The 27,664-nt window shown below is 40.3% G+C and overlaps 1 protein-coding gene across 6 annotated transcripts in view; it reads right to left on the bottom strand.

Moving 5' to 3' along the window:
- Positions 1 to 1,111: 1,111 nt before the first annotated feature.
- Positions 1,112 to 27,664, bottom strand: part of GLRA3 (glycine receptor alpha 3) — a 75,850-nt gene continuing 49,297 nt past the window's right edge. For 4 of the 6 annotated variants that reach the window (XM_083755848.1, XM_083755849.1, XM_083755851.1 and 1 more), the window contains 4 exons: positions 23,988 to 24,125; positions 20,955 to 21,169; positions 17,803 to 17,949; positions 1,112 to 4,681 (listed from right to left, as the gene is read on the bottom strand). In XM_083755848.1, coding sequence (XP_083611974.1) covers positions 4,400 to 4,681; positions 17,803 to 17,949; positions 20,955 to 21,169; positions 23,988 to 24,125 — 782 coding nt within the window. In that variant the 3' untranslated portion in view covers positions 1,112 to 4,399. Of the gene's footprint in view, positions 4,682 to 10,177; positions 10,298 to 17,802; positions 17,950 to 20,954; positions 21,170 to 23,987; positions 24,126 to 27,664 lie in introns of all 6 variants that reach the window. The other 2 variants (XM_083755853.1, XM_083755852.1) reach the window with 2 other exon arrangements.

Below are 27,664 nucleotides of genomic sequence, written 5' to 3'. Positions count from 1 at the left end.
GTCCTCAGGTAAAAAAAGTAGGCTCTCATCTCAATTGGTGTCTAACATAAATTTTAACAACCTAGTGGTCAATATTTGTGTTTGTGCATCTCCTGCAATGCCAGTGGGCATTGATCTCTGTCTGCCCCATTTCAAAGCACTTTTTAGGTGGGGCAGCACAGATTAAAATTGTGCCCAAAATACATTAGGTATCCTGTTCCTTTCAGAGAAGAAACTACGTAGCCACAGTAGGGAGAATCTGAGTTTGTAAACTGGATTTTGAAGTGTTTGCATATGTTCCATAAGGATATAATAATGATACTTGCCTAAGATAACTGAGCCCTTTGATCATAATTTGGGGCTGATAAGGTCATTCATATTTCCATATGGATGTGGACTACAAACAGTTCTTGTGTTAGTGGACTCCGTAATAAATAATAATATTTAGAGAGTGGAGTAGGAAACAGAATCCTATTCATGTGGCTAATACATGAATGAGAGGTAGAACTACTATGCTGTCCTTTATGTTGTGCATACATGTCCAGTTCTGCACCCTGAAGTTCTGAAGGTGGAATCAAGCAAACCTTAAGCAAACCCAATGTAGTTGGGAGCCCTGATCACATACAGGACCTACACAAGTACAACATATGGGGCTGAAGACATGGAGGTAAGGACAAACAATAGGGTCCCTATCAATGCATTAGCTGTCTCCATGGAAATACTAATGCCTGGAAGGAGTTAGAGACTGAAATAGATAAATTCCACATATCTCCACTCATGAATGTTTTGAGCGTCACATATTTCCATATGGCACATAAGAATCCATGATTCATTTAAGACAGCATTTTGGTTCCAACAAAAGCCAGTCGGATGCTTCTATTCATGATAGGGCTCGTCTACAATTCCACTCCTCCCATGTCTAGAAAGCATGGGTCCAAGTGGGTTCCCACTTTCCCCGTGCTTTCGAAGCAGGAATCTGAGTGGTTTTGCTTTTGCTCTTTCATGCTAAATCAGGAAAAAAATGGGAATCTGTGGAAAATGTGATTGCCGTTTGTTCCAAATCAGCACTTTACTGCAGCCTTGTTTAGAGGTTGTGAAGTTGCATCTGATTTTTGTTGTTGCTTTTTGTGTGTGTGTGTGTGGAGGGGCATGAAGTTCAGCCATTCTGGTGTCTCTGCCTCCTCCCTTATCCACGACTTCCAACACTAATTTCTTCTAGGTTTGTTCACAGGCAAAATAATGATCACCATGTTGCAAAACAGTGACATCAGATCAAAAGTGTTGCCCAGTTGCCTAGGCAATGCAGATACACTTCTCTGAATTTCTGTACTTTGCTGCCTGCATGACAGTGATTGAAGATAGGAAGAAATGTCCATTTGACTAAGAAATGTGGGGATGCTTCATTATCTTCCAGCAATTTGCTGGAGATCTTCCAATTTTCTGGCAAATGGTTCTTATCATCATGACTGTGATCAGCCATGAATAACAAAATTGGTGTAAATTGGATTCTCCCCCCTGCTGGGGATTTCACACACTGAATATGTCCTAATTCACCCCAGAATTTTGCAGTGGCTTATACTTCATCTCAGTCCCAGCCGTAGCACTATAGGGTGTATTTAACATAGAGCCTGCAGTAACCTGAATACAGGAGAAACATGTTTGCTAACTTTTGTCACTTTGCTAAAATAACTGGGGGTTTTGTAACAGTGCACTAAATCCGTAAGAAGCATTAGTTTGTCTGACAGGGTCTGCAACACCATTCCTGGATTTATTTGTGTGATAGGTCGTCATATGCCTGCTGGTATTTTAGACTTAATAAAATAGGCACTAGTGGGTTGCTGGTATTTTTTGGTGGCATGAGACAACACAAAACCTTTATTATTCTGCATTGTAAAGAAGTGAAATGAATTTGACGATATGCCCTTATGCCCCAACTTTATCCCATTACCTGCACTCTATATTCAATGAAAAATAATTTTGTGAGTAAAAGTTAAAACTTAGTTTATAATGCTTTGTGCAGAACATTCCCCTAGGGCAGGTTAAAGGTTACACTCACGGCTTATGAACTGGGAAATACTGGATTTTCTCTGTAGGGCTGCTTGCCTCCACTCTTTCAAACTCACCACCTTTCCCATAGATTAGGCACCTCATCCTGTTCAAATAGAAACCATTCATATCCTCAATAGGCATGCCTAACTTTTTATGTTGAGTTACCAAAGTAGTATGGCCGCACAATCTGTGACTACTGGAAAGAAATCTGAGAGGGCTCCCCCCTTTTTTTCTATTCACAGCCCTAGAGTGTCTGTAGAATTCTGTTATGTTCAGAAATTGTACAAAATTCATTTGCACGAATATTTACTTAGATTTAGCAACACATTTTAAATCCGTAACCTTTGTATTGATCACACTGAAGGCAGATTCAGAAATGTATAACTGAGATGGCACAGTCCTCACAGACTAGCCACACCACCTCAAGTTTTGCATTGGGAATCATTTGTTTGAAAGTACTTGCTCAAGAAAATATCTCCTGACACCAATATAAAACTATGTTAGAGATGTTTTTGACACAGGGCACAATTTGCATATGGTTTCCACCCACCCATACTTAAATGGATCTATTTAAATCAAATTTGCTTTTCTTTTTTCCTTTTTAAAGTCATCTTAGTAAATATTTCTATAACAGACACATTACGGAAATAGTCCTGTATCACATTTGTTCTTATTTAAAAATCAAAGTAGAACTTCAGCTTTGATTTTCTTTTTCCTTCAAAGCAGCATGTTTTCTCTCCCCTCTCTGGTGTTCAACAATAAACTCTTGTGGTTTTTCTGTTGGCACACTTTCAGAACATATATCATTCCACTGCATTAGATATGCTGTAGAGCAAATATATTCTGTCTTTGCTGATGAAAACTGTCTGAAGAAACAAAAAACAGCTTCTAGGTGCAAAGTTCTATTCTATTTTTTCTTTTAAGCCTATAACATAATATATAATTATTGAGAGAATTAATTTAAAGGACTGTGCAATTCTAGAAAAAGGAAATAAATTTCCTTAATTTAAATATCAAGATGAAACACCACACCAGGAGGTGTGCTAGATTTTACTTCCACCATTCACCCTGGGGCCCTGGAAACTACGCCCAATCAGGGTTTCCCAACTACGCAGAGCAGATATTGGGAAATGTGGGTGGGTGGAATTGGGAGGGAAGGGAACAAGAGCAATTCCTATTTGTTCAAGTGAGAGTCAGTTGCACAAGTAGAATGCCATAGTTGGCTATCCGGTATCTTCATAGGAAGGTTTTCGTTTCCCCCAATTTTGTTCTAGCACTTCTTTTGACGTTGTTCAGCACATATGTATGTAAAGTCAGTTAAAATAAATAGGAGCTACATATGATTTTCATCATGTTTACCTGGAAGTAAGTTGAACTGATTTCAATGACACTAACTTCCTAGTGTATATTATGTGTATATTACAGAATCAAATATGCACCACTGTCCCATAATTTCAATAGCTTTAAGCATATTTAACCTTCATGGAACAAAATCCTCTCCCTCTCCAGGGCCCTGGAGGTGACAATACTCATTTGAGTGACTCAGAATATCTGACCTCACATCCTATCATGTAGAATCTATGTTACATTTTAGAGTAAATACCAGAAGCAAGCGATCTGTTTACTCAACAGAAGGTCTAGCCTGCTGAGTCCTACTCTCTGTACTGGTAAAGGATGTGATTAGACAGTTTCCTGCCTTGAATGCACAGAGAAATTTCGCCAAGGCATACTTTTTCTTTTTATAAAACGGCCAGCAATCAACAAACTGCTTATTCCAGTGCAGAACTGAAGCCTCACCAGAAACACCAGCAGCATTTCACAGAGTAAGTGGTTTGTGGATTGTGTCATTATGAAGTATTTTATATGAGATTTCTCTCTTTAATGTGCAGCCTAATATATGCTCGGTGTTTATTGTAAAAGACGTTGGCAGTGTCTTTAAATTGAGAAAATGTGCTTTGTCACTTAAAGGGAAACTTCTTTTTTAAACCCACCCCCCCATGGCAAATCTTGACTTATAAAGTTTAAAGAAAACTTTAAAGTGGAATAGCATTTCTGTTAATATGGCACTTTGCTGCAAGAAACGTCAGAAAATACTATACCATTATGGAACAGCATCTATAAACACATTGGCAGTAGAGTTTTAATTTAGAATGTTGTGGTTTTTCTTTGCAAAAGCTGGCTACTTTTAGCTAATAAGAAGTTGAATTGCTGTTGCAGCAGATACTGTAGCTTCTTCGGATTCCACTCTTCTATCCTTTTGTGACTTTGCATAGCAAGTCAAATGTGATTTTTTGCCCTCCACGCCCTTTATGAGCCAATCGGTATTTGTACCATAGTAATAGAGAACCAGAACCGTTAAGCACTGGAAACCTTAATCTTGTTTTTGGTGAATGTCCTCGTGCCGAACGATTTTGTAGATGACCCAGTAAAAAATGTTGAATATCAGAAAGGCTAGTGGGAAACAGGCTCGGGAGATGGTGTCAATTTTCTTGGCCCGATCAATGAATACCTTCCTCATGTCTTCAGGGCTTTTTGGTGCAGGTTGAACTGGATTGTTTGGTGCTTTTGGAACCACTCCATCTTTTGCTTGTATACATGGTGGCCCCATTCCATAGCCTGTAAAACTGAACCGATTTTCTCTTGAATCTTCATCCTGTAAAAATGAACAAACAGGAAAAGTCTTCACCTGGAAATTCTAACAACTGAAATCTTTGAGACCCTTTATATCATTATTCAAAAAAATATTAAAACTATTGCTCTACAGTGGTACCTCGAGTTACATATGCTTCAGGTTACATACGCTTCAGGTTACAGACTCCACTAACCCAGAAATAGTGCTTCAGGTTAAGAATTTTGCTTCAGGATGAGAACAGAAATTGTGCTCCAGCAGCATGGCAGCAGCGGGAGGCCCCATTAGCTAAAGTGGTGCTTCAGGTTAAGAACAGTTTCAGGTTAAGTACGGACCTCCGGAACGAATTAAGTACTTAACCTGAGGTACCACTGTATATCCTCCCCGCCCACAATATAATCAGCTGCTGCAAATGCAGAAATACCAGTAGCCCAACTACTGATGTGTTGGCTGCAATTTGATTTCTATTAGAGTCGCAATTCTTTAATTCTAAAATACTTGTTGGCTATTTCATCTATGAAGCATGTATCCTGGTTCCATCAACTCCTTCAAGCTTCTTGCATTGAATGAAATTGTCTGAATGGAGATTGTAAGCATGGCCAGTTGAACATCTTTTCTACGATCTGGTGAATTAACATTCATCTGGACACACTAACAGTAACCCCTTCTGACCTTCCTGTCCAACGTGGGAAGTCAACTGCAAGGGTTGTGGAGCAGTATGCTCTCCTTTCTGTATTCACTAAAACAATTAAATCTGCATATCTGCATAGGGCTTTTGGCATCTGCCCATGTGAGCAATTTTAAAATCCAATATCTGTTCCTGCCTGTCACTGTGTATTATGTTTCTTAGGATGTTATCTTACATCTGCCTATAGATGATCTTGTTAGCTGTAGCCAGTGATATTTTTCTAGAAAAAGAAGTGCCAGAATTCACCACAAACACCTCCCTTGTTCTGTTAAAGAAGGCAGTGGCACTCACCTGAGAAGTGCCAGAACTGAGTTCTGGCAAGTTTCAGCTGAAAAAAAAAAAAAAGCCCTGGCTGTAGCTGGGTAGATTGTAGCTTTCAGTTGCTTGCTGCAGTGGAGGACAATATATAATAATCACACCTCTCATAATAACTATGTTAACTTGTGATCCTGGGCTAGAACTGGGCTGTTACCAGGATACATGCAATAATAGTTAATGGCCTAGATGACCATTACAAGTATGTACAGTGGTACCTCGGGTTATGAACTTAATTTGTTCCGGAGCTCCGTTCTTAACTTGAAACCGTTCTTAACCTGAGGCGCGCTTTTGCTAATGGGGCCTCCCGCTGCCACTGCACGATTTCCGTTCTCATCCTGGGGCAAAGTTTGTAACCCGAGGTACTACTTATGGATTAGCGGAGTTTGTAATCCGACGTGTTTGTAACCCGAGGAACCACTGTACTTGGTTCAGATGGATAACGAATTTTGGATTTAATCAGGAAGATTCAGAGATATTTGGGGATCTTCCAAGGCAAAGTGGGTCTCCTTTGAACTGAGCTGCTCCTGAAGCATCAAATAGACTCAGATTGTTGGTCTCTTTGAAATTTCAAGTGTCTAATGCAAAGATCTTTTTTTGCATAAGGTCAGGAAGGGGACTTTAGTTTTCTTTCTGACAGATCTACCTTCCAAAGAGGGAATAACTTTTCTGCATTAGGAGTGATGAAAAAGAAGGAACTGACTGTTCTCCACTGAGCATAAATTTCCCTGCAAAACCCAAAAACTGCTTTTATTGATTACAAGTCCTTATCCCCTGCAGCAATTAATTCTTCTGAAATGTTACCGGCTACTGATCTGCAGGCATTTCTACAACATTTGCTATTTTCATACAAACTCTGCCCAAACCACAGGAAGGTAAGTAAATCCTTTTCTTCATTTAGTTCTCCAACTCCCCCAAGTGATTTCAAAGGAACCCAACACAAAAAAAATTGCACCTTTGCTTTTGAAATCTAGCATTTTTGAAAACCTAGAAGCACCTCTTTGACATATACTGCTTTCATACCAACTGTCTAAGAAACAACAAAAGTTGGTGAGGGTTATTGGACAACAAAACACAACAAGCAAGCACTTTCTGGGCTACCTTTTGAGTGCTGGCTGAAAACTTTTCTATTCCACCAGGACTATGCAGGCGATTAAGAATGCACACTTTCACAATGGTTAATTGGTTAATGTCTGTTTTTAACTTTTCTATGTTTTTTATTGTATGGTTTTATGTTTTATGGTTCTAAAACACATTGATATAGTTTGTCAGATGTAGTGGTATATACATATTTTAATAATAATAGTAAAAATTACCTGGGAAAGGAAAAAAACCCTTTAAAACTGTAAAGGCTGTCTTGGTAGAAACTTCCTTGTACCTATCCTCCTTACATTTGATTGTACTCCTCCTGAGAGAAAGGGAAATGCCAGCTTGCCAATGGAGTGGAAACAATTCTATCAGAAGCCCCCCCCCCCGGTTGACTGCTGGAAGGCTCCACTGGCTAGAATCACTGGCGGAGGAACGGGGGTGCAGAGGGAGTGGAACACCCTGGCACCACTATTCCAGTAGGGTGCCATCGCAGCTGGGGGGCCCCCGGACGCATGCCACACACTAGGTGCCACACCCCCACAGGTGGTGCGTCACACCCCCAGAACACATGTCATGTCCCCGCAGGTGGCATGCCACACCCCCAGGATGTGCGCCACGCCCCCAGGGCACCATCATGCCCCGGCTGCTCTCTGCCCCCAGTGGCGGAGCATCATGCAGCTTCGCCACTGGCTGGAAGGCTTTGCGGGCAAGACCTCCCAAGAATAGGATGTGAACATAGCTAGGTATCAGTGTGTGTGTGTGGGGGGGGGGAGTTTCTGAATCATCTTGTTCTGTGTTTTCGTCCTCCCCTTTTGAGCGAGGTACAGCCTGCATGCAGCGGAGCAGCTGTTGGCAGTCTGAGGGTGGGCCTCAAAACCAGAAGATTCCTGACTTTAGTACTGCTCAGTAATGGACAGCTTCCAGGTTAACGTTGCCAAGATAATGTCACGTGAAGATTTTTGCCATGGCATTTTAGTATGTTGCATATTCCATTTCAAGGCACTCCCTTGTGTGGTGAGATGTGATGCTTTGCCCTCCAAGGGAACATTTGTTTAAGAAGAAAACCCTGTGCTCAGTGTGTTAAATGCTAGTTTCCTTAATGTGAGACCATATTCACACAAAATGAGATTGAAAGAGTTACCTCTTGGTAACCTTTTCACATTAAAAGGTGATGTGTGATTATGCCAAATGTTGGGCAAAGGTTGTAATTAAAATTATTACATCATTAATTGATTTTAAAGGGTCTTAAAAACAAAAGAAGGCAATACACAAATATTTTATCAAGAAATACAGATGCATTATTTCCATAGAGTACCTTCTAGAGGAAACATGACACAGAGTTCCATGACAAGGGATTATTGTTTCTAGGAGACTTCTGCGCTCCTAACTTTCTCTAGACTATGCACTTAGTCTGCAGCTGAGCTTGATTAAAAATGTTCAGTGCGAAATAGTGAAATCAGTGCAACAATAAAGAGGAAATTGCTTTCAAAGCCTGCAGGTGTATCCAGAAGAACTCACAAATAGGATGAACTGAAAACATTAAATGGTATCCAAAGAGAGCTCTTTTCAACAAGAAAGTCTACATTGGCTTTCCTGCAGGTATGGCTCCCTCCCCACCCCTGAGATAAACAAACATAAATGAAGATTGAACACAACAAGGAAATAAATAAGCTGTGGATTGCTAACAAATGAAGAATAACAAAGATATAAAATGAAAATAGGACATGAATGGTATGACATGATTCAAAATAATAAAAAAATATTGTTTTTACTTCAAATACAGTGAAATATAACCTCTTCATTAAGGTTAACCCTAGGCAATTATATATAAAGCTTGATATATATGGTCAGCAAATGTCAGGCATGTAGATTCTACTAATATGGAACCCATTTTAAACCCCTAGCAATGTATTATATTATCTTATCATTTTACCCTGTCTCTGTATCCTGCATCATTCAACGGAATGAAGTCACATTCAATATAATTTTTTCCCATATTATTCATAATTTAACATTCTCCTATTGACTGCAAATAATGTGATTGCAGTCCTTTTACTATTACTAACATTGTGCTGCCACAGTATGGTCACACCTGTCTGCCATTTTTAGTGACATAGAGATGGATTGAACTATCAGATTCTTTTCTAGAAACGTTTTGGGGAAGTTTAATCCCACCCAAATTAGATTTTGGATTTGTAGTGGCATTTGGTAAAATGACAGACTGATTTATAAATGGCTGTCAAATGGCTGCTAGATCTTGCCACACATATGTGGTAGCTTTTCATATGGCACATGGCCATGATGGCCAACAACACTCTCAGCCTATACTCGTTGATGGAGATGCCCACAATCAGTTATAGCAGACCGAGAATATTCTGAAGCTAGTATTACCTCTCTCTCTCTCTCTCTCTCTCTCTCTCTCTCACACACACACACACACACACACACACACTCACGTGAACTGGGCCTTTCTCAGATAAAAATAATAATCTGATTAATTTTTATAGCAAGAGGATCTACTTAAACATACCACTTAGAAACATTTACAAATATTCAGTTTGTAAAACATTTACAAATATGTCTTTTTGAATTGTTGTGATTATTAAAGATTGTACCTGATTTCTGCTGCCCTGTCTCCTGTTCTCCTTGACTGACCAAAACTATAAGGTCTCACATACCACAGATGTACTTTATATCAGGCCCCTTAAGCTTACCCTGGTGTAGGGTCCTCATGAAGTACCCACTTGAGTACATTTAAGATTATGGAATGCACCTGACACTCAGTTGCATGGTTGAATCATTGAAGCTTCCAGAACCTATCCCACCATCTCCAGTAGCTTTTGAGAAATGCTTATGCTTCTTTACAAAGACACAGTAGGAGTGAAGCAGACAATATTAGATCATTTCACAGTGGTCATGTGCGAAGCATATTCATGCTCCTTTCAAAGAAGTAGATCTGGAGCTGCATTAGTAAATGGTGAGAGGTTGCTTCTTCTGGACCATGGGCACAAGGGGCACCCTATCACTGACTTTTTTGCTTATCTACTGAAGGTCTCTCAGATCCTGGCAATGCTTTAACTGCATCAGTCTAGGAAACCTTAATTGTTTCTTAATATTTATATTGTTTTTGCAGAAGTATTTAGGTGTACCATATTTAGATGTATTAATTTCTAAAGTGTGTTTTGAGGAGAAAGAAAACCAGATGTGAATTCTATGTTACGAGCTCCAAATTAACCACCACAAATTTTATTTCCATGATGAAGGGAGGCTGAACCTCTCTAGTTAACAATATGTATCATCACACAGAAGTAGTAATGGAAGTTCACAGAGTCCACATGGAAAGACATTAGTTCAGACAAATGGACTGGACCTTTGTTAATGACTGGGTAGCATGTTAGGACAAATGGGACATCTTCTACATAGTTTACCCTTAAATTTATATTGTAGATTTGAGGCAAAGTCCCGTCTATGAATTCTGTACTTCTCAAGCCATTGCTACGCCGCAATGATTCATTGATTTCATTTCCATCAAGCACTCCCTCATAAAACTTTCATCAAAATGGAAGGCAGACCACAAAGACAACAAAAGAAAATAAAAGGGGAAAAAGGAAATGATTATTAGTGGAAAAAACATAATCAACCTAGTCTACAAGTAGTATGGCATTTAGAACTTGGGTTAAAAAGTTGAAGAAAAGTTGAAAAGTAAATAAAGACTAGTAAAATGTAGCCTTAGATGTAACGCTATATTTTCTTCAACACAAGCACAAAATTAGTATGCATGCTTGCTTCTTTTAAAGTGGAAATGCCAACAAGCAAAGCAATATCCATATGTATCATTTATTTATGATACACCTCCAACTTACTCTCTGCAACCCCTGTAAGTGCTTTTTAAAGGGCAAAATGGGTGTGAATTTTAGATGTATTCATCCTAAATATCTTTAGATCCAGTTCATGAATTTAGTGATACTGATTCATGCAAAGGCAAAACCCCAACTTACACAGATGACTGCAGAATCTTCAAAATATAAGTATACAATTTCCTAACGTCTCTTCCAAAAGTTTCCAGCTGCAATCACTATTTTTTTAATCAGCTGCTGTATGTTTTCCATGCTGGCATTACTGATACTCCTCACAGATGTGATGTTCTCTCTTCTCAAAAATATTTCAGAAGGTACAGCTCCCCATCATTATGTGGGGAGCCCACTTTGTGCAATGCCCATGTGGCATGATGGGAGGGAGCCCCACTTCCTCCCCCTCAGAACCTTCTTTGAGGTCCAGGCCGGTCCTGCTCATAGAAGCCAATTGGAAGTCCAGAGGGTAGAGCTGGGCAAGCAAAGCTGAGGGATAACCTGTTTCCACAGGCCTGTTCCTAGATTATAAATTTGGGTATGGACCATAGGCATGGCACTTATCTTGTTGTCATGTTTCCTACCCACCTTCTTTCAGATAATGGGCATTGTTGCTATGGGCTTTGGTTCATCACTGGTTAATAGGCCTAGGAAGGACTGTTACTTGCAGCTGCAACTGACCAAGAAGCTGTGATATATATATATATATATATATATATATATATATATATATATATGCAGGTTTTGGTGTCCTCGGGTGTCTTCCCGTGTAAAAGTTGGGGTGTCTAGGCGACGTTTCGACGAGGTCTCACTCGTCATCTTCAGGCTGGTGCTTTCGGCTTCTTGTTACTGGAACAGAGCGGGATCTCAATGTTTGAGTTCCTATAAATACTGTAGAGGGGGTGTGGTGTCTAGCCTCCAATGTTCTGGGCAGAGAGGAAGTTCCCAGGCTAGTGTGCCTTTTCTTCTTTTGTTCCTTAATTACTTGAGAGATACCTTGAGTGATTTCTTGAGTGATATCCTGAGTACCACTTAGGTGGGTCATTAGGTGTGGATTAGTTGCTAAAGTCTTTGTGTCTTGACCTCTTGAACTTTGTGAAGAGTTTTCCTGAGAAGATGGCTGTATTGCACTTAGTTGTGCTTTGGCTTGGCTTCGTGTATAGGGGCGAGCTGTGGTTTTGTGGCTTGTGTCAGCCAGATCTGTGTAGGGATTGCAGGGGGGTGCAGCATCCGGAGGTGCCACCATGGATTGGCTACTGGATGGTGTCAGTAATTCATCTGTGGAGAGGGTCTGGGTTTGGGTCTGGTGTGGTTGATTGGTGTTGGCGTTCTGTGTGCCTCTGGATCTGGTGTCAGTTTTTGTGGAGAGGGCTAATTTCCAGATGTCTGGCAAGCGGGATGTGTCGTCACGCTTGTTCATGTTGTGAACAAAAACACCCCCCAAAAAAGGAAACACCCCCCAAAAACCAAGACACAGAAGAAAACAATGGCATGGCCCTCCTTCCTTATATCAAGGGCACTACAGATAAAATTAGCAAAATCCTCCATAAACACAATATCAAAACAGCCTTTTGCACCAACCAAAAAATAGCCAATATCCTCAGAAACCCCAAGGATAAAATCCAGTTGGAAAACCAAGGGATCTATGAAATACCCTGCAAAGTCTGCCCAGCCACGTACATTGGACAAACAAACAGACGAATAAATGCACGTATCGCAGAACACAAGAATGCCGTCAAAAAAGAAGAAAAAACTTCCTCTCTTTTCCAACACATGAAAGAAACAGGACACGAAATTAATTTTGCAGATTCCAAATTGCTCTTTAACACGGAACATCACCACAAGAGAATAATCATGGAAGCCATCGAGATAGAGAAACACCCTCACAACATGAACAAGCGTGACGACACATCCCGCTTGCCAGACATCTGGAAATTAGCCCTCTCCACAAAAACTGACACCAGATCCAGAGGCACACAGAACGCCAACACCAATCAACCACACCAGACCCAAACCCAGACCCTCTCCACAGATGAATTACTGACACCATCCAGTAGCCAATCCATGGTGGCACCTCCGGATGCTGCACCCCCCTGCAATCCCTACACAGATCTGGCTGACACAAGCCACAAAACCACAGCTCGCCCCTATACACGAAGCCAAGCCAAAGCACAACTAAGTGCAATACAGCCATCTTCTCAGGAAAACTCTTCACAAAGTTCAAGAGGTCAAGACACAAAGACTTTAGCAACTAATCCACACCTAATGACCCACCTAAGTGGTACTCAGGATATCACTCAAGAAATCACTCAAGGTATCTCTCAAGTAATTAAGGAACAAAAGAAGAAAAGGCACACTAGCCTGGGAACTTCCTCTCTGCCCAGAACATTGGAGGCTAGACACCACACCCCCTCTACAGTATTTATAGGAACTCAAACATTGAGATCCCGCTCTGTTCCAGTAACAAGAAGCCGAAAGCACCAGCCTGAAGATGACGAGTGAGACCTCGTCGAAACGTCGCCTAGACACCCCAACTTTTACACGGGAAGACACCCGAGGACACCAAAACCTGCATTCCTGTACCCGTGAAAATCTACGAAAGCATATATATATATATATATATATATAATGTTTATTGTCAAAACATTTATTTGGTTGGGATTCATAACATATTGAAAGGGGGACCCACCTCATAAGGGGTCTTGGGAGTGTCTCACTACAGCATCAGAATATGCTTGAGGGGCTGAGCTGCCCCACATCCAGGCTTCTGAGGGGTCTATGGTTTGCTCACCATGTGGACTAGGGGAGACATAAGATAGCAGATGTTGTCTGCTTGTTTTGTCAGGATACTTGCCTATACTATGTCAAAAGTTGTGGCAAGTTCCAATCCACATCAGTTGTCCTGTGCGTGTGCCGTGCCTGTAGAACATGCCATAAAGTGTGAGGGCCACAATCTCTCTCTTTGCTGTAATGATTTCAGCAGGTAGTGTGGAAACTTGTCCATGAATTTACTTGTTTGTAGTATTAGCTTCTGAGTATTCTAAACAGAGTAGCTGAAGTCAATTTGCAACTGCAGCTCAACCCTGGAACTATCTGGTGCAGATTTCAAGGTTAAGCATCAATTGACTTTTCAATATCTAATATTCAGTGCTCATCCAAAAGTATCTGATATTTGACATGTGATATTTTATATGCATCAGTATGCAGTGTTCGACACATTGTCTGTCAGCACTGCTGTTTTACCATATTTCCCCACATCTCATTGAGCAATATTTGATACTTGGCACTTGATACCCGTCATTATCAAATGATCTGTTATTTAATAATCTGCACGTAATACAGAATTTACTATTTAACATTTAGTTTTTTGCTATTTCATGTGTTAGTTGGAGGCTGTAAGTGACTATTTGCTCGGCTACCTATAGCAGGAATAATCTCCAGACAAGTGGTCAGGATTTTAGTTTAAAAAACAAAAGAATAAGAAGATAATTGTTGGCATTTGTGGGCTGGTGGGCTCCCCCCCCCTTAAGGCCTAATTTCTCATGTGGGCATTTTTTCAACTAGAAGCTCTCCGAAGCTGGTGTTGTTTTGGGAAAAGGTCAAGCCACTTGTTTTCTCCCTCAGTTATATAGCTCACTACGAAAAATAAGTAACACCAAAAGCATGTTTGAATGACATAAATTGAAGTGATACATGGAGTGATTCCATTAAATGAATGCTTGATGAGAATAATAAAAAAGGGAAACCCAAATGGAATCTCACAAAATATTTATGTATCAGTGTTTGACTGATCACAACTTTGCTCCAAGAACTAATAGGAGGAACTGTGGTGAATTTGACACTGGAAGGGTTAAAAGGGAAAAAAAGAGTATTTTCTACATCTTGTCCTAGAACAGAGACTGGTCCAGCACTATAGCTCTGATCATTTCACTTTTTCAGTCAACTACAGTTTGTTGACCTGAATATTCTACCAGAAACCACTAACCAGAAGACTATTTTAGCACTAATTCATGCAGTCTCAAAAAGTTGTGTGTGTGTGATGAGAGACTGTGATCCTATGCATTTCCCATTGCATATAGATTGTAAGGAAGGTGGGACATACACATCTACAGCCATATAAACGCAGGTTTGACTGCAAAAAGAATCCTTCCCAAAAGTGGAAGAATTATGGAAATCAAATGTACCTCTGTGCAAATATACAATCCAGTATTTGTTCCATGCTGTATGATGCATACAGCATTTGCAGTCTACAGATTATATGGACAGAGCATTATTCAGCAAAGCAAAGCAGGGGGATTTAGCTAACAATGGTTCCCCAATCAGGAAGGAATGTAACAATTAAATGTCAATAATCATCTCACCAAGGGACAACCTAATCAATCATTCATTCTCAATTCTTGAATGCTGAAGTCAGATTTCAAAATCATTAACAGGTTTCTAGATCATTGGCTTGATAGTGTATAAAATAGCTATCCATATGTTAGAAACTCTGAGTGGATGGCATATGATTATTGAACCGCAGTTTCATTATTCTGACCACACTTCTCATACAGTATTTAATATTGCTATGTCAGAAATGGAATACAGTGGTACCTTGGTTCTCAAACATAATCCGTTCTGGGAGTCTGTTTGACTCCCAAAACTGTTCAAAAACCAAGGCATGGCTACCGATTGGCTGCAGGAGCTTCCTGTACTTAAGCGGAAACTGTGTTGGACGTTCGGCTTCCAAAAAACGTTCACAAACCAGAGGAGTTACTTCCAGGTTTGCGACATTCGGGAGCCAATATTTTTGGCAACTAAGCCATTCGAGAACCAAGGTACGACTGTACTGTGTTAAGCAGCACATTTCTTTGATCAATTTACACAGCATGCTTCTAATGTTCATGAAAGGAAATAAATGTAGAACGCAACAGATACCTTATGGTTGTATCCAACTAAGTCATATTCATAGTAGACCCCATGAAATCAATGGACTTAAATGAATTAATACCAAAAAAAAATCAATGGATTGACACTGAGTAAGCCTTAGTTGGATAGAGCCCTATGAAAAAAAAATATTTCTTGATCTCTGCTCATCTCCTGGTTAGATAAAATCCAACTGGCCAAGTTTTTTTCTTTTTAACCTGACTGCAGATTTAAAAGAAAAAGAAAATTAAAAGTCCTAAACTAGAAAACTAGTGACTGTTTAACCACTGTCAGATGGATAAAAAATTAGAAACTAAGCTGTATAAATATCTGAGATCAAAAGGGAAAAGCAAAGCAGGATATTGCAGGTTGTTAATGAAATCCAATTACACGTTCTAATTTTCCAATGAGAAAATCCATTCCTCTTACAAAATGAAATGGAACCAACTATTTGCCCGTGTTCACTAAAATTCATTTTTGTTCCATAGGGGCTTCAGCATGATACAGATTCTCACTTCTGCAGATTCTATCACATTGTAATCTGGATGATTGGAGCTCATCTGCTAGCAATGTTAAATACTTCTAAGTTCTAGGTCACCTCCAACTGCATAAGCCTATAAAACATCTGTGCATATGTGTATGTATTTAAATTTGTGTTGCATTCGGTACCAAGAAGAATATTGGAGTTAACTCATTGTCCCATGAATACCAGTCATTTTACACTATGATAAAACATTTTAAGATTTGTCAAGACTCAGTGTTGTGTGACTGAATTTTATTCCTGCTGTTATCTGGGAAGAAAGATGAATGTCAGCTTTGAAACAGGAGGACTTTACACACCAGCCCTCAATGAGAGTTACATTAGTCACCACCCATAAGGAGCTGTTGGGTTATGAGATCACATTGACACTCTTCTTGTCCTTGGATACTCATTTGCATCTATTTTTATTGGTGCAAAAAAGGAATGAAAATGTATTACAACTTATAAAATGGTTGATGTCTATTAAGTTGTGTGTGGGGTGAGTGTTAAACATCTTGCATTGTTTTGTTCCACTTACAACATCTAGAGTGCTTTACTTTGAGCATGCCACCAGTCTGGTGCTCACAGGTGTCATGGCACCCACAAAGTCTTCTAGTTTCCCTCCCTCCCTCCCTCCCTCCCTTCCTCCCTTCCTTCCTTCCTTCCTTCCTAGAACGCTTCTAGCCCTCCCAAAGATGAAGTTATGGGAAGGCACCTTCTAAGCAATTTATATGAAATGAGAGTGATATGGTTACCTTACATTTTCCCTCCGGTACTGAGGAATGCTCCCTGTTGTTGTTAGACAGGAACAGCACCAGTTTGTGTGTGAACGCCATAATCAGTACCAGCAGGACACAGCTGACTTCCCATGATAATCATAGAGTTGTTAGGGTGGTTGTCTCTCTAATTTTGTGTTATGCCATGCTCTTTGTGGCAGACATTTTGTTTTATGCCATTCCCCCTCCATGGCAGCCATTTTGTGACAGGCACCCCCAGCAAATTCAATATGTGCCCACTAGTAAAAACACGATTGGAGACCCCTGATGTAGAGAATGTGATATGTATTTGCGGAGGCCGTCTGCATCCATATATTATTTCCTGCTGCAGTTTCCAGCCCCTTCTTGTTCTCCAGAGGATCAGTTCATAGGTGTCCTTCCTTCCTATGATGCAATTATGTCCTCAGGGTCCTTGTACCCCTGCTCAGTTTCCTAACCCCTTGGCTATTTTGTGGGCTCATCTTCAACTTGCTGCACAACCCATTTTTAAAAGGTCATGATAAAAAGATAAACCCATATTGATGCTGTAAGTGTGGAATCGAACTGCTAAATACATGCAACATCTAATTCCCTCTCTTGCCACTCCCCAATACAAAAGTAACTAAAACAAGTCTTATATAAGTAAGTAGATTAAACAAATGTGAATACATCTATGAAGGTCTTCCACTGAACCATAGTAGGAAATTATTTTAACACATTTCAAACCATCAGTTTCCATCGTGAAGGGGCAATCTGCTAGTATTCTCAGAGGGTGAAATTAAACTCTGTGCAGCAAGCTTCCACGAGGCTCTTGTCCCACTTAAATCCCTTTTTAATCCTTTCTCTGAAGGTTTCAGCGGGATTTGTGAATTACACAGGCCTTGTGCTGACCTTAGGCAGACAGAATGTTATCCTGTGTTAACATGTTACTTGTACAGCCACTCCTAAGACACTGTACCATTGTTACAAAGCAGACAGCCCATTCTGCTGCCTGTATTTCTTTAACCTATGGCTGTCATATTTACCTTGTTCTTCTTCCTCTTTCGGTGGAATCTCAAAAGTTCTTTATGCTGCCTTGACACAAAGTTTACAGCTGCATATTCCAGAAGTGCCGAGAATACAAAAAGCAGGCATACAGCCATCCAGATGTCAATAGCCTTGACGTACGAGACCTATAGATAGCACAGAGTATAAGACTGCTGGTATTAGAAACACAGATGGGAAGTGCAGTGTCCCCTAATGTCAAGGAAAGAGAAATGTGTTTCCCCAAGCCCAGAGAGAAAGCTAGTTTTATGGGGGGAAAGGGCAAAGGCCAAATCTATATTTCCCATAAAAGTAACATTTCCTGAACACTTCACACTAAAAGCACTATCCTAAGATTTCCTGTGCCATTACATATAAATATATAGGGTGAAACCTACCAGCTATTGTGCTAACACAGCATTGCAAATCATTCTTCTTTCGTCTTTGGCAATCATTCGTAGCTGAGTAAGATTGTCTTCCATAAATGCGGTTTTAACAGTGAGTCTGTAAGTGACTATGGAGGACGATTCTGGAGCCACACGTCCTTCCACAGTGGGGACATTGGTTTCTGGGCAGGAGTTGAACATGGTGTGGATTTGCCAAGCGTGCCTTTCTCTTAGCACGTTTCTCCCTAGTGTCCTGAGTTCAAATGTCTTCAAAGCCCATGACAGCTTTGGTAAAGGCTGTTTTCCAATTGGAGCGCTTGCAGGCCAGTGTTTCCCAATTGTTGGATTGTGCACAAATGCTCACAATCTCGCCCACTGAATATTTTTGAATCTAACAAAAATGTATTATTATTCGAGATAGGACTATGGCTTTGAGCTCCACATGTCCCCACATGGTCATATGGTTCCCATTTCCAGCTTAGACGGGTAGAGTTCCACAAATTAACTTATTTTAGGAATTAAGCTGGTGGTAAGATTCAATGATGCCAGCTGCTTTTGGAATGGACCTGCTCATTTAACAGCACTTGCCCTTCTCTTTCCGCTGCACCCACTGTCCTTGAAATCTACCTTGTGGGGTTGAGGAACCCACTGTGGAAGATTGGGGGGGGGGCAGGGTTGCAGGAAGGACAAGGGGAGAGTCCTATTGCATCCATTTCCACAACACTGACACATACTAAAATCAAGAGCAGATGAGCTCAGATCAGGCATTTAGCTTTTAAAAGTTGTTTGCCTGAATAGGAAAGTGAAAATTATCTGTATTTATTTTCAAAGATCATGCTCTTTACAAGCAGTATTTTTTAAAAAAGAAATATTTCTTAAGTGCTAGTGAGAAATAGATCAGTTCTCTTTAGATATTTAATCAGATTTGATGAAAACATTCACTGTAAGCCAAAAAGGAGCTGATTCACTTTGTTAAAGCATCTATAACTTTTTTTTGGGGGGGGGGGCATATGCTTTAACCAGTGGTGTAGCGTGGGGGGTGCAGGGGGGGCCGGCCGCACCGGGCACAACATCTGGGGGTTAGGTTTAGGGGGTGCAAATCCACGGGTTAGGGGGCGCAAATTACTTGCCTTGCCCCGGGTGCTGACAACCCACGCTACGCCACTGGCTTTAACTACAAAATAGTGCATTCCAGCTATTCAAAACAGTCAGAACTTTAGCTTTGCATCAAAAAAGCTTTGGAGCTAGAAAGAAATATTTTAACTTTTCTCTTATGAATAGATGGGATGTAGTATATATCTAGAAGCATTTGGAACCATTTAAAGAAGCAGCAAATATTCCACTTTTAGGTGCTGAACACAGTATTTTAACCCAGTTCTTCACCACATCCATTATGACAAAAGAAATTAAGCTACACAGTCAAGTGGACTATTTCGTTTCTTCAGAGACATCGGCCAATTCTTTCTCAGAACTGAACATCTAGTAGTAAAAGTTTCAAACAGTACAACACTTCAGAGCACTTTTTAGTTTCAGTTATATTGATGTACTGTTCCGTTGAAGTCAGCATCAGGGTTTCTTCAAAGTGAAAGGAAACGGAATTTGACCTTGAAACAGTAAATCAAATAACAGAGATCTCACACTAGTGATGCCTTATGTCTGCCATCACCTTGTGAACTACAGGGAATTGTAAGACCTGTATGTACAAATCAGGGTGTTGTAACTGCCAAAAATGTGTTCAGGAGAAAAATAAATAAAGCTACTACTTACAACTATATTCACTATTTTATGGCAATGGGTATCAAGTGGCTATTGCACAAGAGAGTTGCAATACTACTTCTGAACAGCAGGTTTTGTAATCATAGATTTATTATCATACTGAACTTAGTCATTCAAGTGCAGCTATATAGAGATTTACACATATAACTGAAATAAAGGCTGAAGTGCACTACACAAATGGTTTAGCTTTAATCCCCAAAACTTGCTCCTCTTAAAAGATCTTTCAAGGTTTATGAAGGTACACTAGCCACCCCCATCCAGATTCTGCTGAAAGCACACTTTCTCTTCAATTATAATGTTTGCAATTACAGTATCAATAGCATGAGATACCCCATGATTTGTGAATCGACCCACACTGGATTCTTGGTGGTATCTGGAGAAAGGCCAAAACTTACAAGATGATGGGCTAAGGCAACAATGAGCATTTACAAAAATTATGACCAGGAACGGGTATTGTTTGTCTCAGGGATGCTATTCTTGGCAGCAGCAGCATGGCAACTACAGCTTCAGCTCTAGCCCTCAGCTTGGATCTCAGCAAATCTCTGGACAGTTCCACATGTGTGGGTCTAATATAACTGCCTGTCTTAAGTACTTTCGCTTCCAAAAGTAGTTGTCACAAGAAAGCACTGTTAACTGATCCTAAGAGGTTCTGAGGGAAGGTGGCACAAAAGGAAGTAGATCAATATAAAACAAACGCCCTACTGTGCAGTAAGGAATATCTCCAATGAGCATCTACATTTCCACCACCAGCAGAGAATTTGACATAGCTGAAAATGATTAAAGCAATTAAAGGTTAATTTACAAGATGAAAATGTCCTTTGCTACTGCAGTTCTTCCATAAACTGTGCTATACTGTAGATATATTGCCAGCAGCACGTGTTTTAAGACTAGGAGGGCTAACACACGATATATGAAAAAAAAAAAATAGCCCCATGTTCAAGGAGGAGCAAAACACACAGAGAGTGTTATATAAAGTCCAAGAGCTTGCATACCTTTGGCAGGGAAGCCCGTGACCCTGAACTCTGTGTTGTCATGGTGAGAACTGTTGTTATTCCTAAAGCCACTCTTGCTGGCGCTGCATCCATATTGATCCAAAACGACACCCAGGAAAGTATGACAATGAGGAGGCTGGGTATGTACATTTGAATGAGATAATAGCCCATCTGCCTTTCAAGGTGGAATCGAACTTCAATGCATGTAAACTTGCCTAGTTACAACAGAGACAAATTGTTAGCGAAATTAGCTGTGTTTTTTTTTTTATCAGCGGTAAGAAATGCAACAATACAGCAATTTTTAAAAACAGCTTTCTGTTTCTAACAATTGATGAAAGTGACTAATCCAGGGGTTGGCAACCTAAGGCCCATGGGCCTCTGTGTTGGAAATAGCGTTTGAGCATGCGTGCATCCGTGCGCACTCCAGCCCACCGCAGTGTCTCGAGGACCAGGAACTGGCCCAAGCTGTAAAAACTTTGCCGACCCCTGCACTAATCTATAAATTTTTCCAGGCTTTTCTTGCTCTTTTCCATTTCTATTTAGGGGGGGGGGGATACATTCATATGATTCACAGTATACTTAAATCATGTTACATGCCAGAGACAAACAGCGGGTAGCCTTTCATGTTATGATTGTGAACTTCTAGAACAGGTGATACTGTTCTAGAGAGAACAGTTATGAAGAGAATGCTGGACTAGGTAGGCTTTTCATCTAATCAAGAAAGGAGTTTCTTAAGACTACTGGAGAACACAGGCTTGGGGTTATTCAATCATTTGTAACATTACTCTGACTTTTCATAATAGCACTGCACAGTCACAACTTTGAAGGCCACTTTAACAGCCATGGCTCCCCCCAAAGACTCCTGAGAACTGTAGCTTGTTAACAGTGCTGAGAGTTGTTAGGAGACAACCCACAGAGCTACAGTTCCCAGTACCATTAACAAAGTACAGTTCCCAATAGTCTTTGAGGGAAACCATGACTGTTAAAGTGATAGATAGGTAGCCGTGTTGGTCTGCCATAGTCAAAACAAAAAAAATTCCTTCCAGTAGCACCTTAAAGACCAACTAAGTCAGTTCTAGGTATGAGCTTTCGTGTGCATGCACACTTCTTCTTCAGATGTAATTCAGCTGCTGAATTACAACTTATCACCAAACTTAAAACCATTGAGAAACCTGGTCTGAACAAAGACCTTGGATTCTTATCTCATTATACATGACAAAGCCATTTTTCACCTTTTCACCCCTTGCTTCTTCCTGTAAGACCTATTGCAGTCGTTAAGAGTCGTCAACAGGCTCATCAACAGCCATCTGCCAATCACCCATTCCCACCACCCTTCTGAGTAATACCCCTCCCCACCTTCTCACTATATAGAAGGGTCTGGAAACTTCTGTTTCAGTGTATCTGAAGAAGTGTGCATGCACACGAAAGCTCATACCAAGAACTGACTTAGTTGGTCTTTAAGGTGCTACTGGAAGGATTTTTTTTTGTTTTGTTAAAGTGATGTAAGAGTACTTTAATTGTGTGGTGAGGCTATGACCTAAGTCAATTGGAGTGCTTCTCATGCAAATAGGTGTTTTAACCCACAATATTACAAATGTCCTCATCATAACCTGCTTCTGCATTAAGGAATCCAGTTTGAGCTTTGTGCAAGGCCTGATGAAAACTGGGACATTAATTTGGGAAGACAGGGAGTATAAAGAGCAAAAATTAAATTCATGATAAATGCAAGAGAGTGAGTGAGAAAGAGAAAGAGAAGCAAGCAAAATACCGTTGGCTGTGTGTGAGGAAAGTCGTCATGCTGTTTTCTTGGGAAACTGCTTACTTAAATCATTGTTAATAATTCTCCATTTTCCCCTCTGATCATTTTATTTAATCAAGGAACTCTTATTACAGGGATTGGCATATGGTTTGTTCCACAGGTTGATCAACAGAGGCAGAGGCATAGCTCTGCCAGCTGACACAAAGGTGATTAAATTTCTGTTTTGCTATCTACCCAGCAGCAGTCTAGCTCTACTATATTTCTGTCCAGAAGCTAAAATATAGGCTAGGGTTGTTCTGAACATTCTACCTTGCTGAACTTTTGGTGGGTTCAAAGAGGGACCAACTTTTTTTTATGCTAGAAATAATGCTACATTATCAGGTAGCACAATTTCCAGGGACATTGCAGGGCTCGTTTGAAAGCACATGGCTTTGTAGCCACATGCCCTAGCTCTTACTTTTAAGAAAAGTTTTTTTAAAAAAATGGATGGAATGGAAGTCCTCAGGCCACCTCATAGTATTGTAAGCTTACTATGTACTCTCCAACCCCTCACATGACTTTCTTTCTCCCCTGGATATTGCCAAATTCCTTCCCTTTTATGCTTTTCTTTCAGAGTCCATGGATAATAGGTACTGAGACTTAGGACCCAGGTGAAAAGATGTGCTATTATTATTATTATTATTATTATTATTATTATTAATTACCCACCCTACACCCTAAGGTTTCAAGGTTACAACAATTTTTTTAAAACAGTATGTTCCAGAATGTGTGAGACTTAGGTTCAAATCTCTGTTCAGACATGAATTTATTGGCTTCGGTTCACTGAGTCTAAAAAGAGCTCTGACAGGAAAAATGGAAGACTCCAACAATCTACCTGATTTCATTTGTGTGTCATTGCATGCCTCTTCCCCGGCTTCTTTGGCTTTCACCCAAAACTAAACCTCCATGTACTTCTGCTCCCTTGTGTCTCCCTGCTTCCCTCGTGCCTTTCTTAAGCTCCTACATGTAAAATGGGCTCATAAAACTATACTCTGGATTCTTTTTTTCCTACTTCAAAAGTCTGGTGCTGTTTTTCCTATGAGATTATGATCCCCTTGGTTGCCACTTGGTGGTGGCAGCCATAATGTTCAGCAGACAACATCCCATCGCTCTCCACACGCCATTGCTGCTTTGTCATCACTTGTTTTGAGTTCATTGCTGAATACTCCTAATGACTAACAGGAAAGAGAAACAACGGGACTTTCAGTTGTCAACAAACTACGTGATTCTTCTACCTGTGTTGTAATGCTTGGTGCAGTAACATAAATCTTTATCTTCTTTCAAGAGAAACTGTGGCAAAGTGAGTCCATCGGCCACCTGGACAGCTCCCTTTTCTTGCCACTCAAAGATGAGATCGTTCATCGTGTATCCAACTAGGAATTAAAAACAAAGCATGCAGAAGATGTTGTCATAACATAAAATTTGCTTAATCTCCAGATTCCATTATGAAGGGAAATTTTCAAATTTTGCCTGAGATTTTACTAAATGAAGAAAATACATTTTCTTCTTTATCATTCTTCTTCTTATTATTATTATTATATTATTATTATTATCACCACCATCATCACCATAATCATCATCATCATCAGTGTAAAGTGTAGGAGGAAAAGTTTCTGACATCCTGGCTCAAATTAAGCTCAGAGTATACCCATTAAATGTGCTGATCTATGAAATCAGTGCTTATTAATTTAATCAAAATTGACCAGACATTCTGAAATATTCCATCTATTTGTTTGTCTTCCACGAGGTTTTCCTTTGATGCTTAGCTGGGCAGTGATGACAGCAATTGAAAAAGGTATAGTGTAAATGTTTCCTGTTTTAGTTTGGATTCCTGTGTTCTTTTGTGTTTGAAGTTTTTAATAACTATCTAGAAAGCAACCTTAGCTCTAAAATGGTGTTATCCTGTATATAACCTTACTGCTGTGTTTCTCAGTGAACAATATCATGCAATATTACCCTATTACAAATCCATAGAAGAAGCTTACAGAGAGAGAACCACAGATGCATATATTTTATCACACCTTGTATACATTCAGATGAAAACCAGCTGTGTGTAAAACAAATTATCATTTGAAGCATGTAGATTCTAGCCAGGAGTAAAATCTCATGAGTGCAACTCATTGAACTGACAAGGAACAACTGCTATGTCAAAATGGATTTTCAGAAATGAGATTCATTCATTTAATATGTATTTTAATTATAATTATCTGCCATGGCCACTAACTCGTTCTATGTTACAATTCATTTAACTATGAAAAATGCATAGGCAATTGCTGATACAATACTTTCTTTCTACCTTTTGTCCTTTTGAAGACATGAGACAACCTGGAATTCACTTTTTCACTGCTATGTTTTAAAATCACTAAGAAAAAGATATCAGACTAGTGAAGGCTGAGATAGTATAAATTATTCTACAGGGTTGTAGCTGGGTTGAATTTGTGCTTTTCATATATAGACACTATATAGCCTGTGCCAAAACTTGCATTGCACCAGCGTGTACCTAATCTGTAACAACAGACATGCCAATTTTAATAAATCTGGCATTATGGGAGCAACAAGACAGCACCCTAGGCAGATATGCCAACAAAATACATCTAGTATTTGGGTTCCATTATCAAAAGCAAACCATTTTAGCATTATATAATAGGCACATGGAAGAGACACTTAAGGGATTTTCTCCACAGATAATACAGAAATTAAGGTGAAAGCCTTGGATACTCAGATGTCATTAACTCAGCAATCCTATAGTTCCTCGGAGGGCGTCTCAGGGGCCATACAAAACATCAGATCTCACTCTCTGAGTTCAGATAGAGCGCTACAATAGGAATGGTGGTCTGATTTAAATTCCTCCTCCACAGTGCTGTGGAAAGATGTAAAGCCTGGCCCCAAAGTCAGGACAGTTCCACAAAGGGATGTGTTGGGGTGGTTTGGATTGTGTGACAGAGTGGTTTAAGACAACCTTTCTCAACCTTGGGTTCCCAGATGTTGTTGGACTAAAGTTCCCATCATCCCTAGCTAGCAAGACAAGTGGTCATGGATGATGGGAGTTGTAGTCCAACAACATCTGAGGACACAACATTGAGAAAGAAGGGTTTACGGGAATGTATGCCAGCCCAGGGGTGGGACGCGGGTGGCGCTGTGGGTAAAAGCCTCAGCGCCTAGGGCTTGCCGATCGAAAGGTTGGCGGTTCGAATCCCCGTGGCGGGGTGCGCTCCCGTTGCTCGGTCCCAGCGCCTGCCAACCTAGCAGTTCGAAAGCACCCTCGGGTGCAAGTAGATAAATAGGGACCGCTTTCTAGCGGGAAGGTAAACGGCGTTTCCGTGTGCAGCTCTGGCTCGCCAGAGCAGCGATGTCACGCTGGCCACGTGACCCGGAAGTGTCTTCGGACAGCGCTGGCCGCTGGCCTCTTGAGTGAGATGGGCGCACAACCCCAGAGTCTGGCAAGACTGGCCCGTACGGGCAGGGGTACCTTTACCTTTACCTTTTATGCCAGCCCAGGAGCTGGTGTAAATGAAGCATCAGAAAAATCAGGAAAAGTACACAAAACACGCCTCCACCTTCACTTTCATCCTACTGGGAGAGAACTCAGTAGGCTGTTTGATAAGGCAGAGAAAACACCTTCAGTCTCCTTTTCTTCTACCCCATGGTCTTATGGATGTTCACAGGAAGAAAGGTTCTTGTTCCATCCTTTCCCCTCAAAGTCTTTGGAAAGTTGAGGGGGTCGTGCTCAGGAGGCCCCCTCAATTGTTCAGAGAGGCTTTGAGGACAATCACACACTATTCTTGTGTGAACCTATCTAAGGATGGAAGCTTTTAATCTTAATGTGTACTTTACCCACCAAGGAGAACCCCTTTGTGTCTCTTCCATATACCTATTATACGACAGTATGTGTTGTTTTTAAAGATGTGACCTAACACTATATAAGCCTGAGATATTACACACTTCTTGTCTATCAAAGAATAAAGAGGGTGTCTTTCTTTGCCAGTGTGTGATCCCAAACAATCAGGAATCTCAAGGAGAACATGGTGTCCTTGCATCACATAGCTGGTCAAATTCATGGTGGTGTCACAAAGGGTAGACAAAACTTTTCCACTGTTCTCTCTCTGAATTGGGCAGGGAGAATGAATATATTTGTACACATTACCCAGGCAACAATTCCCTATTTTGCCACAATGAGCTAACAGTTATATTGTTTTCCAAGGCTACGGTGCAAGAATTTTGCCGGATCCAATTTCTAGTTGCACTAGGTCTTGCATGTCTGGCTGGGTCAGATGGTAAACATAATGTAATGCAATCTTTATGTGCACCCCCATTTACATTTTGCAACAATGGAAAGTTAGTTAGGATTGGTGAAAGGAATTCCAGCACAGTTTCCTCTTCCACTTTCCCTGGACTAACACTTCCCTTGGAACAATGGTGCAGAAATTACCGAAGAGGAGAGACATGTTATGTGGGATCAGACTAACACTTCATGCATTAAGTTTGTACTGCAATAAATATATTATAGCACATTCCATGAAGATCCCATTCAGTTCAATGGGATTGCATTTTAAAGTGCCATATGGCTATTTTCTGCTTTTGCTATAACATTGTCCCATACATGACATTGTCAATGAGAAAGCTATGTATCTTTTTACATGGTTATTTAGTTCATTTTTATTTATAATATCAAAATGTATAAGTGATTTTCATGGACAACTAGGAGACTACATAACCTATTAAAGGATGAGTACATCATTGGCTACAGTTTAGAAATTATTGGAACAGCCTGCCAAAACAGTGAGACTTTGGACTGATCCTGTGAGCAGTTGGCAGTCCCCTGTTCTTTCCCAATTCAGTAAGATTAGCACTTTAGACTGCTTTGTTGATAACAGTGTCAAACTTATTTCATTTCATTGCAATCATGAGCTGA

The sequence above is a fragment of the Podarcis gaigeae genome (genome assembly GCF_964106915.1).
Source record: "Podarcis gaigeae genome assembly, chromosome: 9".
Taxonomy (NCBI): Eukaryota; Metazoa; Chordata; class Lepidosauria; order Squamata; family Lacertidae; genus Podarcis; species Podarcis gaigeae.
This window is presented reverse-complemented; position numbering and strand designations above follow the sequence as displayed.